The sequence below is a fragment of the Mytilus edulis genome, chromosome 5 (assembly GCF_963676685.1).
Source record: "Mytilus edulis chromosome 5, xbMytEdul2.2, whole genome shotgun sequence".
NCBI classification, from domain to species: Eukaryota; Metazoa; Mollusca; class Bivalvia; order Mytilida; family Mytilidae; genus Mytilus; species Mytilus edulis.
The window spans coordinates 95,943,762-95,959,557 of NC_092348.1; the positions used below are offsets into that span (position 1 = coordinate 95,943,762).

At 32.1% G+C, this 15,796-nt stretch overlaps 1 protein-coding gene across 1 annotated transcript; it reads left to right on the top strand.

The window, feature by feature from the left end:
• The first annotated feature begins 10,015 nt into the window (after positions 1–10,015).
• Positions 10,016–12,866, top strand: LOC139524900 (transcriptional repressor scratch 2-like). The gene is made up of 2 exons (XM_071320061.1): positions 10,016–10,294; positions 11,979–12,866. Exons 1-2 carry the CDS (start codon positions 10,129–10,131, stop codon positions 12,737–12,739), a joined length of 927 nt encoding a protein of 308 aa, XP_071176162.1. The 5' UTR covers positions 10,016–10,128; the 3' UTR covers positions 12,740–12,866.
• Positions 12,867–15,796: the final 2,930 nt, after the last annotated feature.

Consider the following 15,796-nt stretch of genomic DNA (forward strand, 5'->3'; position numbering starts at 1 on the left):
CACTCATCTGAAAATTGGTTTCCTTTCACTAACTTTAGTTTTCCTCAAATAAATGTTATAAAAGTTAACTTATGCACAATGCTTATTTTCACAAATCAAGATCGAATTTTGGGTGGCCTCACTTTTACCATTCTCCAGTTATGACCCTGCATACCATTATATGCAACACATTTATTAAGTAAAGCTTGTATAGCTCTGTAGTTTTCTTCTTATAATAGTGGTGTTTTCCTCTGTTTGCGACACCAATTTCACTCTCTAAATCAATTTATGATTTTTATACGACTGCAAAAAAATTTAATTTTTCGTCGTATATTGCTATCACGTTGGCGTCGTCGTCCGAATACTTTTAGTTTTAATAACTTTAGTTTAAGTAAATAGAAATCAATGAAATTTAAACACAAGGTTTATGACCACAAAAGGAAGGTTGGGATTGATTTTGGGAGTTGAGGTCCGAACAGTTTAGGAATTAGGGGCCAAAAAGGGGCCCAAATAAGCATTTTTCTTGGTTTTTGCACCATAACTTTAGTATAAGTAAATAGAAATCTATGAAATTTAAACACGAGGTTTATGACCATAAATTTTTTTTTGTCCCGTTTTCAAATTGGTCTACATTAAGGTCCAAAGGGTCCAAAATTAAACTTTGTTTGATTTTGACAAAAATTGAATCCATGGGGTTCTTTGATATGCTGAATCTAAAAATGTACTTAGATTTTTGATTATTGGCCCAGTTTTCAAGTTGGTCCAAATCGGGGTCCAAAATTAAACTTTGTTTGATTTCATCAAAAATTGAATAATTGGGGTTCTTTGATATGCCGATTCTAACTGTGTATGTAGATTCTTAATTTTTGGTCTTGTTTTCAAATTGGTCAACATAAAGGTCCAAAGGGTCCAAAATTAAACTTAGCTTGATTTTAACAAAAATTGAATTCTTGGGCTTCTTTGATATGCTGAATCTAAACATGTACTTAGATTTTTGATTATGGGCCCAGTTTTCAAGTTGGTCCAAATCAGGATCCAAAATTATTATATTAAGTATTGTGCAATAGCAAGAAATTTTCAATTGCAGAGTATTGAGCAATAGCAAGAAATCTTCAATTGCACAGTATTGTGCAATAGCAAATATTTTCAATTGCACAGTATTGCGCAATAGCAAAAAATATCTAATTGCACAATATTGTGCAATAGCAAGAAATTTTCAATTGATTGGAGTTATCTTTCTTTGTCCAGAATAGAAGTTGAATCAACTTAAATCATTGTTTTATACAATATACAATGTATATTCACTTTTACTACCAACTAATAAATTAAAACAATCTTTACCATTCAGTGATAACAAGCACTTGTTTTACATTTTAATATTTTATGATGTATTTAAATGAGTAGTTATTGCTATTTCTTCAATTTTTTTGAGAGGATTAATATTCAACAGCATAGTGAATTGCTCAAAGGCAAAACAAACATTTTAATTTCATTAGACCACATTCATTCTGTGTCAAAAACCTATGCTGTGTCAACTATTTAATCACAGTCCAAATTTAAAGCTGAATCCAGCTTGAAAGTTGTGTCCATACTTGCCCTAACCGTTCAGGGTTCAACCTCTGCGGTCGTATAAAGCTGCGCCCTGCGGAGCATCTGGTTGAACAGCGGTATATTAATGATAAAAAAAAAACAAAGGATATGGGGTATCTATCTATTACACAAAATCAGTACATGCACAGCAACAAAAAAACACACAAAAAATCAAAGGAACAGTGATTCTATTGCTGTTCTTCATTTCAAAGTTGCAGTGAGGCCTCAACACAGAGCTAAAAAATCTTCTCACCTCACTGAAAAATGATGACTGGCCCCAAACACTGTCTTTAGCAGAATTCTTTGAAAAATGATTTGGATAGACTTTGTAAAATTTAACACCACCCAATTAGCCCGGTCAAAAAAGGACCAAAAGTGAAGCCAAAATCGGCAAAGGAACCAGCTATGCTTATGTGCGATACATTCCTTCATTTAAAATGACTTCAAATTATAAAGCAAAAATTACAATAGAAATATATTCGTATATACTAAAGTAATGGCTACCGGGCTACAGTACCCTCGTGGACAAACAGTCTACCAGCAAGGTATCAATACTGGTATTAGTAACATTAACAGTACAAATTTTATAGTATCAGAATGAGATACGCATTCGACAATTTGTATCTCCCTAGTGATGGTCGAAGTGAAAGTATTTAAAAGCACAAAAGTTTAACAGCTGATTAACCTTACAGAGCTAAGTAAACATGGACAAGGAAAGAGAGCTTTGCTGTCAAAGGTCACATCATAAATCTAAAAGAAAATATGCAGCAGAACATTTATGAGGAAAACCTGGACATTGATAAGTTTGTTTTATATTTCTTTAACATATTATCTTTCTTTTAACCAATAGTTTTCATTTTGCTCCATACACAGAAACTGCTTCGACACAGTTACATTTGTAAAATGCCTATACCAAGTCAGGAATATAACAGTTGTCCTTTCGTTAGATGTGCATGAGCTTTTGATTTTGCAATTCGATTAAGGGCTTTTCATTTTGAATTTTCCTCGGAGTTCAGTGTTTTTGTAATTTTACTTTTTATTGCCATGCTTTGCATTTTAATCCTTTTATTAGATTAAAACATTGATGAACTTGTGTTGCCTAAAATAAAGTGAAAGAACATGAGTTTTAGATTCACCAGGAATGCTCAAACAGAAAGATGTGAAAGCCAACAAAATAAAAATCAGAAACAAGCGAAGAGCTGACCAAAAAAGTTTTGCTTCTTTTGGAGTTCAGCGATTCCCTCAGTTTTTGTTTGTTACTTTTGGAGTTCAGCGATTCCCTCAGTTTTTGTTTGTTACTTTTGGAGTTCAGCGATTCCCTCAGTTTTTGTTTGTTACTTTTGGAGTTCAGCGATTCCCTCAGTTTTTGTTTGTTACTTTTGGAGTTCAGCGATTCCCTCAGTTTTTGTTTGTTACTTTTGGAGTTCAGCGATTCCCTCAGTTTTTGTTTGTTACTTATGGAGTTCAGCGATTCCCTCAGTTTTTAGCTCACCTGGCCTAAAAGGCCATGTGAGCTTTTCTCATCACTTGGCGTCCGTCGTCGTCGTCGTCGACGTCGTCGTCGTCGACGTCGTCGTCGTCGTCGTTAACAATTTTTCAAACATCTTCTCCTCTGAAACTACTGAATGGATTTGAATGAAACTTAGCATGATTGTTCCTTAGAGTATCCTGCACAAAGTGTGTGCTTCGATTTTTGATCCGTCAAAAAACATGGCCGCCGTTACTTAAAATAGAACATAGGGGTCAAATGCAGTTTTTGGCTTATATCTCAAAAACGAAAGCATTTAGAGCAAATCTGACATGGGGTAAAAATGTTCATTAGGTCAAGATCTATCAGCCCTGAAATTTTCAGACGAATCAAACAAACCATTGTTGGGTTGCTGCCACTTAATTGGTAATTTTAAGGAAATTTTGCAGTTTTTGGTCATTATCTTGAATATTATTATAGATAAAGATAAACTGTAAACAGCAAAAATGATCAGCAAAGTAAGATCTACAAATAAGTTAAAATGACCAAAATTGTCAATTGACCCCTTAAGGGGTTATTGTCCTTTAATGACAATTTTTCACAATTTGTTCATCATATTTGCTAACTTTAAAAAATCTTCTCCTCTGAAACTGTTGAATGGATTTGGATGAAACTTAGCATGATTGTTCCTTAGATTATCCTGCACAAAGTGTGTGCTTCGATTTTTGATCCGTCAAAAAACATGGCCGCCGTTACTTAAAATAGAACATAGGGGTCAAATGCAGTTTTTGGCTTATATCTCAAAAACGAAAGCATTTAGAGCAAATCTGACATGAGATAAAAATGTTCATTAGGTCAAGATCTATCAGCCCTGAAATTTTCAGATGAATCAAACAAACCATTGTTGGGTTGCTGCCACTTAATTGGTAATTTTAAGGAAATTTTGCAGTTTTTGGTCATTATCTTGAATATTATTATAGATACAGATAAACTGTTAAAAGCAAAAATGTTAAGCAAAGTAAGATCTACAAATAAGTCAATTTGACCAAAATTGTCAATTGACCTCTTAAGGAGTTATTGCCCTTTAAAGACTTTTTTCACAATTTGTTCATCATGTTGACTTACTTTAAAAAATCTTCTCCTTTGAAACTGCTGTATCAATTTCAGCCAAACTTAGGCTAAATGAGTTTTAGAGTTTCAGAGTATCTAGTATAAATTTTATATTTCATTTCCTTGTATGTCAAGAAACATAGCTCCTATGGCTAAAATAGAACATAGGAGAAAATGATTTTTTTTTTTTGCTTTTGAAGAAAATAGGACGATTCAAAGAACATTTAAATAAATTGAAAAGCCAAAATAATCATTGATATGAGATTAAACCAAAAAAATTCAGGTGAGCGATTCAGGCTCTTGAGAGCCTCTTGTTGTTTGTTACTTTTGGAGTTCAGCGATTCCCTCAGTTTTTGTTTGTTACTTTTGGAGTTCAGCGATTCCCTCAGTTTTTGTTTGTTACTTTTGGAGTTCAGCGATTCCCTCAGATTTTGTTTGTTACTTTTGGAGTTCAGCGATTCCCTCAGTTTTTGTTTGTTACTTTTGGAGTTCAGCGATTCCCTCAGTTTTTGTTTGTTACTTTTGGAGTTCAGCGATTCCCTCAGATTTTGTTTGTTACTTTTGGAGTTCAGCGATTCCCTCAGTTTTTGTTTGTTACTTTTGGAGTTCAGCGATTCCCTCAGTTTTTGTTTGTTACTTTTGGAGTTCAGCGATTCCCTCAGATTTTGTTTGTTACTTTTGGAGTTCAGCGATTCCCTCAGTTTTTGTTTGTTACTTTTGGAGTTCAGCGATTCCCTCAGTTTTTGTTTGTTACTTTTGGAGTTCAGCGATTCCCTCAGATTTTGTTTGTTACTTTTGGAGTTCAGCGATTCCCTCAGTTTTTGTTTGTTACTTTTGGAGTTCAGCGATTCCCTCAGATTTTGTTTGTTACTTTTGGAGTTCAGCGATTCCCTCAGTTTTTGTTTGTTACTTTTGGAGTTCAGCGATTCCCTCAGATTTTGTTTGTTACTGTTGGAGTTCAGCGATTCCCTCAGTTTTTGTTTGTTACTGTTGGAGTTCAGCGATTCCCTCAGATTTTGTTTGTTACTTTTGATTAGTATTGGTATGGATTTGTAAAATTTAAACACTTGTAAACTTCTGTTGTCTTTATATAACCCGGCTCGATACTAATATAACATTAGTGTGGCTACCAATGACCTTATACTGTGTCATCTGCCTACTACTTTGTAAAATAACTAACATTGGTATATCATCAAACTATAAACATGAGAAGAAGTGGTATTATTGCCAATGAAGCAACTCTGCATCAGAAACCAAATGACAGAAGTTAACAACGTATCATGAAGACCTACTGTGAAACACTAACTAAATGATTCCGTGAAAGTGCTTGAATGTACAAAATATTTAAGATCATTTAAGGAGAAAAAAAATCTCGTTCAAAAATATCAAACTATCAGCGTCTTGCATGCCAATTTTATCGAATCTCTTATTCAACTGTAGAAAAAGATTTCTTTAAAAGTCTTCTTGATATCTTGGCTTTCATCTGATCATTTTCAACGTTCTAATGAAAGTAAATAGGAAAGACAAAACATAAAAGGTTTTTGTTTTGACTACATTAAATAGTCGGCTGTGAAATTTGAATATTACGATTATTCGGATGACAATTTTCTCGTTGCTAACTCTCCACTTTAATGTAGCAACATTCAAGCAGAACCTGCATATGGATTAAAAATCATTATGTCAATACGAAATGCCAGACCTTATTTTCTATTAGGGTTAATATTGATGCAACTACATCGGGTAACCCAACTAAGTTATATCATTTATATCATCTCCAATCACTGAATATGACTTGTTGCAGGTCATTGTTTCTACTGTTTCGTTGTTTTACTCTTATAAATGATACGTTTCCTTCGGTTTTAGTTTGTAACCAGGATTCGTTTTTCATTTAATCGATTTGTGACATAACTGCTGTTGCCTTTATTTGCCAACATTTTACTAAAGTCAATGCTCTTTTAAAATATATACCTGATTTAGCTAAAGATTTTTTATACTTATCAAAACCCGTTGATCTGACATTCCAACTTTTGCGATTGAACACCACTAATGCATTTTGTATATTCTGGCAGCCCTGAATCAACAATTAAGGTGACGATAGTTTACCGATGGTTTAGGCCTTGTATCATTGTGTTTTGATCATCAGAATTTTCATTTACCATAGGCAACAATACAGAAGCCAGCACTGAACTGGGAACTTTTTACACTTTGAGTAAACTGTCTTTGACGAGTTTGTGTTGTTTTCTGTTTCAAATTATCAACAAATGTGTTAATAGCATCTATCTTTTGAAATAAGGAATATATATGTACTTAAATGGTGAATAAGACGCATGCAAGTTCTTAATTGACAAAATGATAAAAAGTTATAAACTTAACTTAGTAAATATTTTATTTTAAAAGTTTTTGAATTAAAAAAAATGTTGCTGAAATTTCTGTACTCAGTATATATAATTAGGACTACATCAGATCTTGAATAACAAATAGTTACTAAATATTATATTTCATTTGTTGCACTAATAGTTATCAAAGGTACCAGGATTATAATTTAGTACGCCAGACGCGCGTTTCGTCTACAAAAGACTCGTCAGTGACGCTCATATCAAAATTTTTATTAAGCCAAACAAGTACAAAGTTGAAGAGCATTGAGGATCCAAAATTCCAAAAAAGTTGTGCCAAATACGGCTAAGGTAATCTATGCCTGGGATAAGAACATCCTTAGTTTTTTGAAAAAAAGTTTTGTAAACAGGAAATAAGTGTGAGAAGGAACTGCTTAGTTTGTTTTGTAGCATTTTCGCTATGGTCTATGGTTATGATCCAGTCCGTTCCAGAGGAGAGACACGTATACTAACCCTTGGATAGCGAAGATGCCTGCGCATACAGAGAATACTTTTTGTATCTATTTCTCAATTTGGAAGTAATAGAATCAAATTCAGTTCCGCACATAAATTTCACATTAAACCAATAAGATAATCAATTAAACCTGTAAATATTTGTTTTCGTAATGGTTCTTGTAAAATGTTTCACAAAACTTTTGCTTGATATTTATTGGTAACCGAAGGCTTTTGTTAAATAAATAATTGATTGCCTGATAATAAAACTAAAGAATATTTTTCTATACAGGTGTGTGATTGCTTCGGTATTAACATGTTTAAATCGTTAAAATTTCCACTTGATGAACGTAAAAACAACAATTAAAGCTTTAAAAAACTTGAAATCCATAAAGTCTATGCTAGTTTAGCATCTGAAAGGTGTTGAAGTTTGCGAGTTACAAAACGTGTTCATTAAGTAAAAGATAAAGTAAATTCTTCCAAGGATGTTCTTAGATTTTAATAGTCCCTGTAATCGACCTTTAAAAATAAAAATTAATGTAAATATTCTTTACTTAATTTGTATAGAAACGCAAAGAAGTCCACCATTTACAGGACGCTGGCTCTTAGTAAAATCGATTCATGTAAGTAGAAATGAAATTTTTATTAAAAATATTCACGATCAATAAGGTTTACAATTCATACGCGGAATCTGTACGTACAAAACGGATTGAGAAATATAACATACACCTACAGATAATGAAAGATAACATTTTAATCCTATTTTTCTCATACGCAGTTAATACAAATAGTTTAACAATAAGAAAAATGCTAGAATAATACTGATTTAGAACATGTACAGAAGATGCATATATAGCTCATTAGAATACGTATATACAAAGCATGCTGTAATAATGCACATAGTTGAACAATACCACTAAATCTTTTACTAATTTCATTCTGTTCTGTTGGTTCTCATAGTACAAGTGTATAGCAGACTTTGTACGAACAATACCACTAAATTTTTTACTAATTTCATACTGTTCTGTTGTTTTACATAGTAAAAGTGTATGGCATGCTTTGTACATGTATACTAATCATATGTTTTAGATACTAGTATGATTTTTAGTTATTAATTTTGTCTTTATCATTTATACCCCGTATAATTATCCATAGCTGGTAAATATCATGTAATTTGTTATATCAAAACAAATGTTCATTTAGCAATTTTCGTATTTTTACTGCATAAGCTTAAAAACATTTTTTTTTAAAGTTATTAGCGTCATTTTTTTTAGGAAAAGGGGGGATGATGGCGTAAATTTATTTTATAGAAAGTTCATTGTTTGCAATGCATTCCGACTTCAAAAAGTACACAGAGAGTACCAACATAAGATGGCTAAATCATACAATTACGGAGAGAGTACCAACATAAGATGGCTAAATCATACAGTTACGGAGAGAGTACCAACATAAGTTGGCTAAATCATACAATTACGGAGAAAAATAAACTTTTCACAACAATCACAAAGGTAAATATATTGATCACAATGTACATTGAGATTAAGATAATTACTGTCAATATACACACAGAAAAAGTGACTTTATCACAACTAACATTTGCAAAAAAAACCAACCTCAGCAATGATATCAAGCTTATATTTTGTTCAAAAGACGCGCGTTTTGTCTACAAAAACGTCATAAGTCTTTCTCTAATGAAAAACAAAATAGCTGAAAGGATGAAAAAGGTACGAAGCTGGAAGGCATTGCAAACAATCAACCTACTGTAAAATAAATTAACTGGCAATCATATCTAAAACATACACTATAATTATGAGACACAACAGAAAAGTCAACCATTGCATGTTTTCGGTTATTTATGAAAATAAATTCTTAATTCTCACTTTTTTCAAATATACTAATAATGATAACATTCTTTGTTTCTAATTGTAGCATCTAGTTGCATATTCATAGAGCAGTCTGGAATCGAGCTATGGTATCATAATGTTTTTCATTAATTTATATTTTTTTAATGTAAAGTCATCCAACAATATACGAAACCAAACAAATTAATATAAAATATAGTTTTAACAGCAATTCGAAAATCATGTTGGCGCTTTTAATAACATTATTTCTTACGTCAAATTTACGCTCGAATTATCAACTTGCATTGAAATACAATCAATTTTCTATTCACCGTATGGTACAAGTGTTGCAGGACATTTTCGCATAATTACGCAAATAAAAGTATAATTGAATTTTAGTTGCCTTATAAATAAATGATATAAAGACAGGTGTCGAAGCGTACAGTTTCATCCTGATCGACTTCATTTCTATAGTTCAGATAAATAATTCATCTTTTATATTGTTTTCTCTTTTTTTACAACCTGTAGATTTTGTACCTGTTGTCTTATTGATTTTTACCTGTATCGATCATATCATACGGGAAAACATCTATCGCCTGTTGCTTTCATACTGATATTGATATTATAAAGTCTATTTAAACATACTCAATTTGACACCTCGCTACTAATTCTTTGTTATACCTCGCTACTAATCTTTGTTATACTGTTTAATACAACTTTAGAAATACTTTTAACTCTTATTGGTTCTGTTGTACCCGGCACGCGACAGAGTGCTATGCACGCATACTAGCCTAAAATATAATAAGGACATCGAAATCAAATATAAACGATAGATTTTTGAACGCAGCTGACTGGGCGGATTCGTTCATCTGTTAAACTCCATACTTGGAATCGGTTGTTGTTTATATTTGTCAAATAGTTCTATTGTTCCCTAAATTTAATTATTCATGCCAAAATGATGCATTGTGAGCGGTGATTCGTTAGTTCGGATGCAGGGTTGTCTCGAGTATTTAAAAGCGACTGGTTTGTTAGAGAACCAGATGATTGTCAACCCACTAACAGAGAATAACGGTTTCTATTATGAAAATGTAAAATAACTACTTAGACCGTTATTTATACAAAAAGTTGGAGATAATGTACATTAAATCAATTCTAAATCGATCTGGAGGAATTGTTTGGAAAGTCTTTTCTTGTGAATAAAAGACAGATGTTATAACAAGTTAAAAAAGTATATATATAAAGGGAACTTAAAAATGAATGAAGACAAACGTGCTATAGAAAATATATATACACAGTTGTTAATCTAAATTTCATCATGCCAAAGTCGTTTTTGGTGAAGAAAAAAATAGATCACCACGAGAAAGTATCTAATTACCATTACCAGAGGTTACGAGCGGTGTATGATGATTCTCTGGAGAGTATAAAGGCCGTGGTTCCATTCACACCCAATATACAGCCATTAACAGTCAGATTGAATAATGGTAAGTACATCTGATTGTATAGATATTAACTTTTCAAAGTTTTAGATCTTCATGATTTATATTACAAAAATATATTTTGTTTTGCAATAAAACTGCTTTTACATTGATTTTGGTTATGTCAAGACCGTATATAAGAACTTTGAGTCTTGAATCAGTGAACGGGCATATCTTTTTCATATTAATATCATCATTTTAAAAAAAATTTCATATCTATATATTTATTATAATAATTATTACCATCATAAAACGTTTTACAAAAAGGAAACGTCACGAAGTTAAAACCCTTTGTTCATTATGCTTTGTTTGGTCAATCCCATTATATTTCCTGCAATTGACTTTGACAATGTTTTTTTTATAAAAAAAAACCAAACATGAATGTATCGAATTTAATTTTCATAATCCTCTTCCTGTATCATTTTATGAACAATCGTATGAATGACCATCATTTTATTTCTTATTTTTCCTCGAGTTCCTCTAGTTGTTTGTCGGTTGTTACAATACATTCCACAGAATTATAAGCCTATCATTTCACATTTGAAAAGAAATATCAAAATACCGTTCAGTCGCTAAATGGGTATCGTTTATTGGAAAAACAAAGGAATTGATCAACTTATAATGCATACAAAATAAGCGAAGTATGTGCCGTATTTACCCAAAATAATATTTGAAGAAAAACAAGAATGCGAATCTACTTACTAAATGATAGTTATCAAAGGTACCAGGATTATAATTTAGTACGCCAGACGCGCGTTTCGTCTACATTAGACTCATCAGTGACGTTCATATCAAAATATTTATAAAGCCAAACAAGTACAAAGTTGAAGAGCATTGAGGATCCAAAATTCCAAAAAGTTGTGCCAAGTACGGCTAAGGTAATCTATGCCTGGGATAAGAAAATCCTTAGTTTTTTTCGAAAAATTCAAAGTTTTGTAAACAGGAAATTTATAAAATGACCGCATTATTGATATTCATATCAACACTTAATCGCTTAAGTGTTGACTACTGGGTTGGTGATACCCTCGGGAACGAAACGTCCACCAGCAGTGGCATCGACCCAGTGGTGTAAATAGTTATCAAAGGTACCAGGATTATAATTTAGTACGCCAGACGCGCGTTTCGTCTACATTAGACTCATCAGTGACGCTCATATCAAAATATTTATAAAGCCAAACAAGTACAAAGTTGAAGAGCATTGAGGATCCAAAATTCCAAAAAGTTGTGCCAAATACGGCTAAGGTAATCTATGCCTGGGATAAGAAAATCCTTAGTTTTTTCGAAAAATTCAAAGTTTTGTAAACAGGAAATTTATAAAATGACCACATTATTGATATTCATGTCAACACTTAATCGCTTATGACACTTGCGGATCAAGTTTTTGATTGGGTTTGTGTTGGCCAATTTTGTGACTTATCTCAATAGTATTGTGTGGAATGCTATTCGTCTTTTCGCGATTTTTGTTCTAGCGATTGTGTTTTTTCTTTTTAATTAATTCTTTGTGTACCCCCTTCAGTATATTCTCCATTTTTAAGAAGGCATTCATAAATCACATTAAGCGATTGAGAAAACCCTTCATGAATTATCTATAGTCAGTATTAGTAAAGCATCGTCATACGGCTTAAAATGAATATTAGAAACGCATATTTACGGAAAATGTATCTGTTATCGATATTGTTTTTGTTTTCAGGCTACATGCAAGACATTGTTATTCCGTCATCACTACAACAAAAAGCAAATATCCCGGATGAATCCGGACGAATTTCTGAACCCGAAGTTTCGTCCTGCAATAATGATGAAACAGAAAATATATCACTTGTATCGTCCTCATCTCCTCAAATTTTCGTTGACGACATTGAAAACGAAGGGATAACCATCGGTTATACTTATGATTCCTTCTTCATAAGCGATGGACGTTCCAGACGAAAATCTATTGAAAAAGTAACTAGGCAACGGTATACATGCAATGAATGCGGTAAGGACTACGCCACGTCATCAAATCTTTCCCGCCATAAACAGACGCACAGAAGTATTGACAGCCAGTCGGCCAAGAAATGTCCTCACTGTGACAAGGTCTACGTTAGCATGCCAGCATTGTCAATGCATATTCTAACACATAATCTAAAACATACATGTGACATATGTAACAAATCGTTTTCACGGCCATGGCTCCTTCAAGGTCACAGACGGTCGCATACTGGAGAGAAACCGTTTGGGTGTGCCCACTGCGGCAAAGCATTCGCAGATAGGTCCAATCTTAGAGCACACATGCAGACTCATTCAGCCTTTAAACATTACACATGTAAAAGATGTAACAAATCGTTTGCTTTAAAGTCGTACTTGAATAAACATTATGAATCCGCATGCATAAAAGATGGAAGCGAGTGTTTGTCTGATTCAAGTTCTGTAAGAGATACATATGAATTTGAAAACTCGAATAGTTCTTGTTAATTGAGACTAAATTGTTGAAAAACTAAATGACGTTTTGATTACAAACAATTAATTTCCAAAGCTTCAAGCTAAGGATAACATCACTAACATTACTGAAGATTAAAGAAGATAGTCGTACATGAGTACATACAGGACTAAAATTAACAATGTAGGTAAATGCTATGCCGAATATTAATTGTCTTTATCGAAATGTTAAACAAAATCTATTGAATAACGGAAATGTAAATATATATTACCTAGGATATTATTTCCTAGAAGTTTGTGTCCTCATTCAAAGGTTGTGTAATATTGTATTTTTGCACCTGTATATTTTACCAAGCATAGTTTTGCACTGATAAGCTTTCTAACCATGAAGTATTTATATTTATGAAGTTGTTTTCTTGTTACCAAATATGCACATATGTCCTCTATTTTAGATACTTACTTTTATACTGAATATATATCTAGTTTTAGAAAACCTTTTATAAATGTCATCAACGAAAATAGCGTAGAAATTCATTCACTCGCTCATTCATTCATTCATTCATTCATTCATTCATTCATTCATTCATTCATTCATTCATTCATTCATTCATTCATTCATTCATTCATTCATTCATTCATTCATTCATTCATTCATTCATTCATTCATTCATTCATTCATTCATTCATTCATTTATTCATTAATTAATTAATTCATTCATTCATTCCTTTAATTCATGCATTCTTTCTTTCTTTCTTTCTTTCTTTCATTCATTCATTCATTCATTCATTCATTCATTCATTCATTCATTCATTCATTCATTCATTCATTCATTCATTCATCCATTTATTCATTCATTCTTTCATATATTTCTTCCTTTAATTCATGCATTCTTTCATTCATTCATTCATTCATTCATTCATTCATTCATTCATTCATTCATTCATTCATTCATTCATTCATTCATTCATTCATTCAATCACCCGTTCATTCATTCATTCATTCATTCATTCATACTTTCATTCATTCATTCATCTCTTCCTTTATTTCGTGCATTCTTTTATACGTTCGTTAGTTCATTCGTTCGTTGTATCTTTCATACCTTCATGTCTTAATTCCTTCATTGATTCATTGATTCATATATTCTTTGATTTGTTTACGAATAAAATCATATTTATATACCATTCATACACTTAAAAATTACATATTCATATTTTTTTACTTAACATTCATTAATTTGAAATTACAATTGTTCACAGCACCACACCTAATAAGTATTTGAGGTAGTATTTAATAATTTTATTATCGAATTTAATCATATTTATATTTTTCTTCTTTTATATTGTAAAAAGTTTGCACACTAGTTATTTTCAATTTTATACCAATTACTACCTTAACGCTTTGTATATTGATCTTGATTTTATTTCTTGTTAGATAATTGTTATAAATCCATTGTGCCAATCAAGTTATAGTGTTTAAGTAACAATTTGTGAGAAGTCAACGCATACAAATAACCAAACCTATCTTTTGAAGGAGAAAATAGAAGTAACACCAATGTTACAGCTCACAAGTATTCTTTGTTCAGATAAATTGTTATTAAAGTCATTGAAAGTTATACACATTTTATGCCTAAAAAGCAAAGAATAGATAATCTCAAAATATGTTTCGACTATTCTCTTTTTTAAATATACTGTTTTGGAAATTAGTATGGCGTTCATTATCACTGGACTAGTATATATTTGTTCAAGGGCCAGCTGAAGGACGCCTCCGGGTGCGGGAATTTCTCGCTACATCGAAGACCTGTTGGTGACCCTCTGCTGTTGTTTTTTATTTGGTCGGGTTGTTGTCTCTTTGACACATTCCCCATTTCCATTCTCAATTTTATGTACTATTTGTTAAACCCTTTGTATTGTTTCTTGTTAACATTTTGTTTTAGAAATTTGAAGAAACTTACAGATTTCCTTCCCACATCTTATTACCGGCTGTCATATAATACGGTTGATACAGTATATCCCGATTCAAAAGCATTAAACACTATCATTTTTGATTGCTGTTGTTATTCAATAGATTTTGACCTGCCTTATTTGCTGCATCTGCAGTGGCAACAGTCGATGATATGGAGTTCTTCTGAGTTTTTCCGAGGGTGGGTCTTTTTCAGCTGTCTCAAACCAATAGCAGTATTAATATTCAGTAACAAAACTATGATGGGGACATGTGGCAAGTATTGTTATATAAACACTTATATTTAAATGAAAAATTAGATTTATTTTCGCATGTCGATGTTTTTTTGCAACAATTATTCACAACTATCGCCAGGAGATATTAAAACTTTGTAGTTTAAATATAGTCTCTATGCAACTTTCATTTGCTTGAAGTAATATTTGGTTATAACCTTTTTGATTGACGACGTTCTATATGCAGGAAACGACGTGGACTTTGAGAGAAATGTGCTTATAGCATTGTATATACTGTTATGTTGTATCCAAGTGCAATTTTGTAGCTATAACATGGCTTTGTTAAATGATTTTAGATTTTTTTACAAATCCTTTGAGCTTTAACACGGTTTTGTTTAATGAATTTTTAGATTTTTACACTTTCTTGTGCAATAGTGAGAACGGTCAGTATTACAAATAGCATTTTTCTGTGTTACTTGCTGAGAATAAATTTATTAGAAATTATGTGTCTATCTTTATTTTTAACATTACGTGTTCTGATTGTACAACACAGTATTTTTCAAAAAGTGTGACTTTCTACATAAGAAAATGCTTGTACCAAGTCAGTTATATGACAGTTGTTATCCATTGGTTTGAGCTTTTGATTTTGCCATTTGATACGAGAGATTTTCCGTTATAAATTTTGCTTGTTATATTTTATTTTCAACTACCATCAATGGATACGAGTGCAGTCTTAATATTGAGTAACATTTTAGATAAAGGCAACAGTAGTATACCGGTGTTCAAAAGTCATAGATTGAAAGATTGAAATTGAGGGAGAAAAAAAACAAATACGGGCTACAAACCTAAATAAAGGCAACAGTAGTATACCGCTATTCCAAAGTCATAAACCGATTGAGAAAAAAAAAAATCCGGGTTACA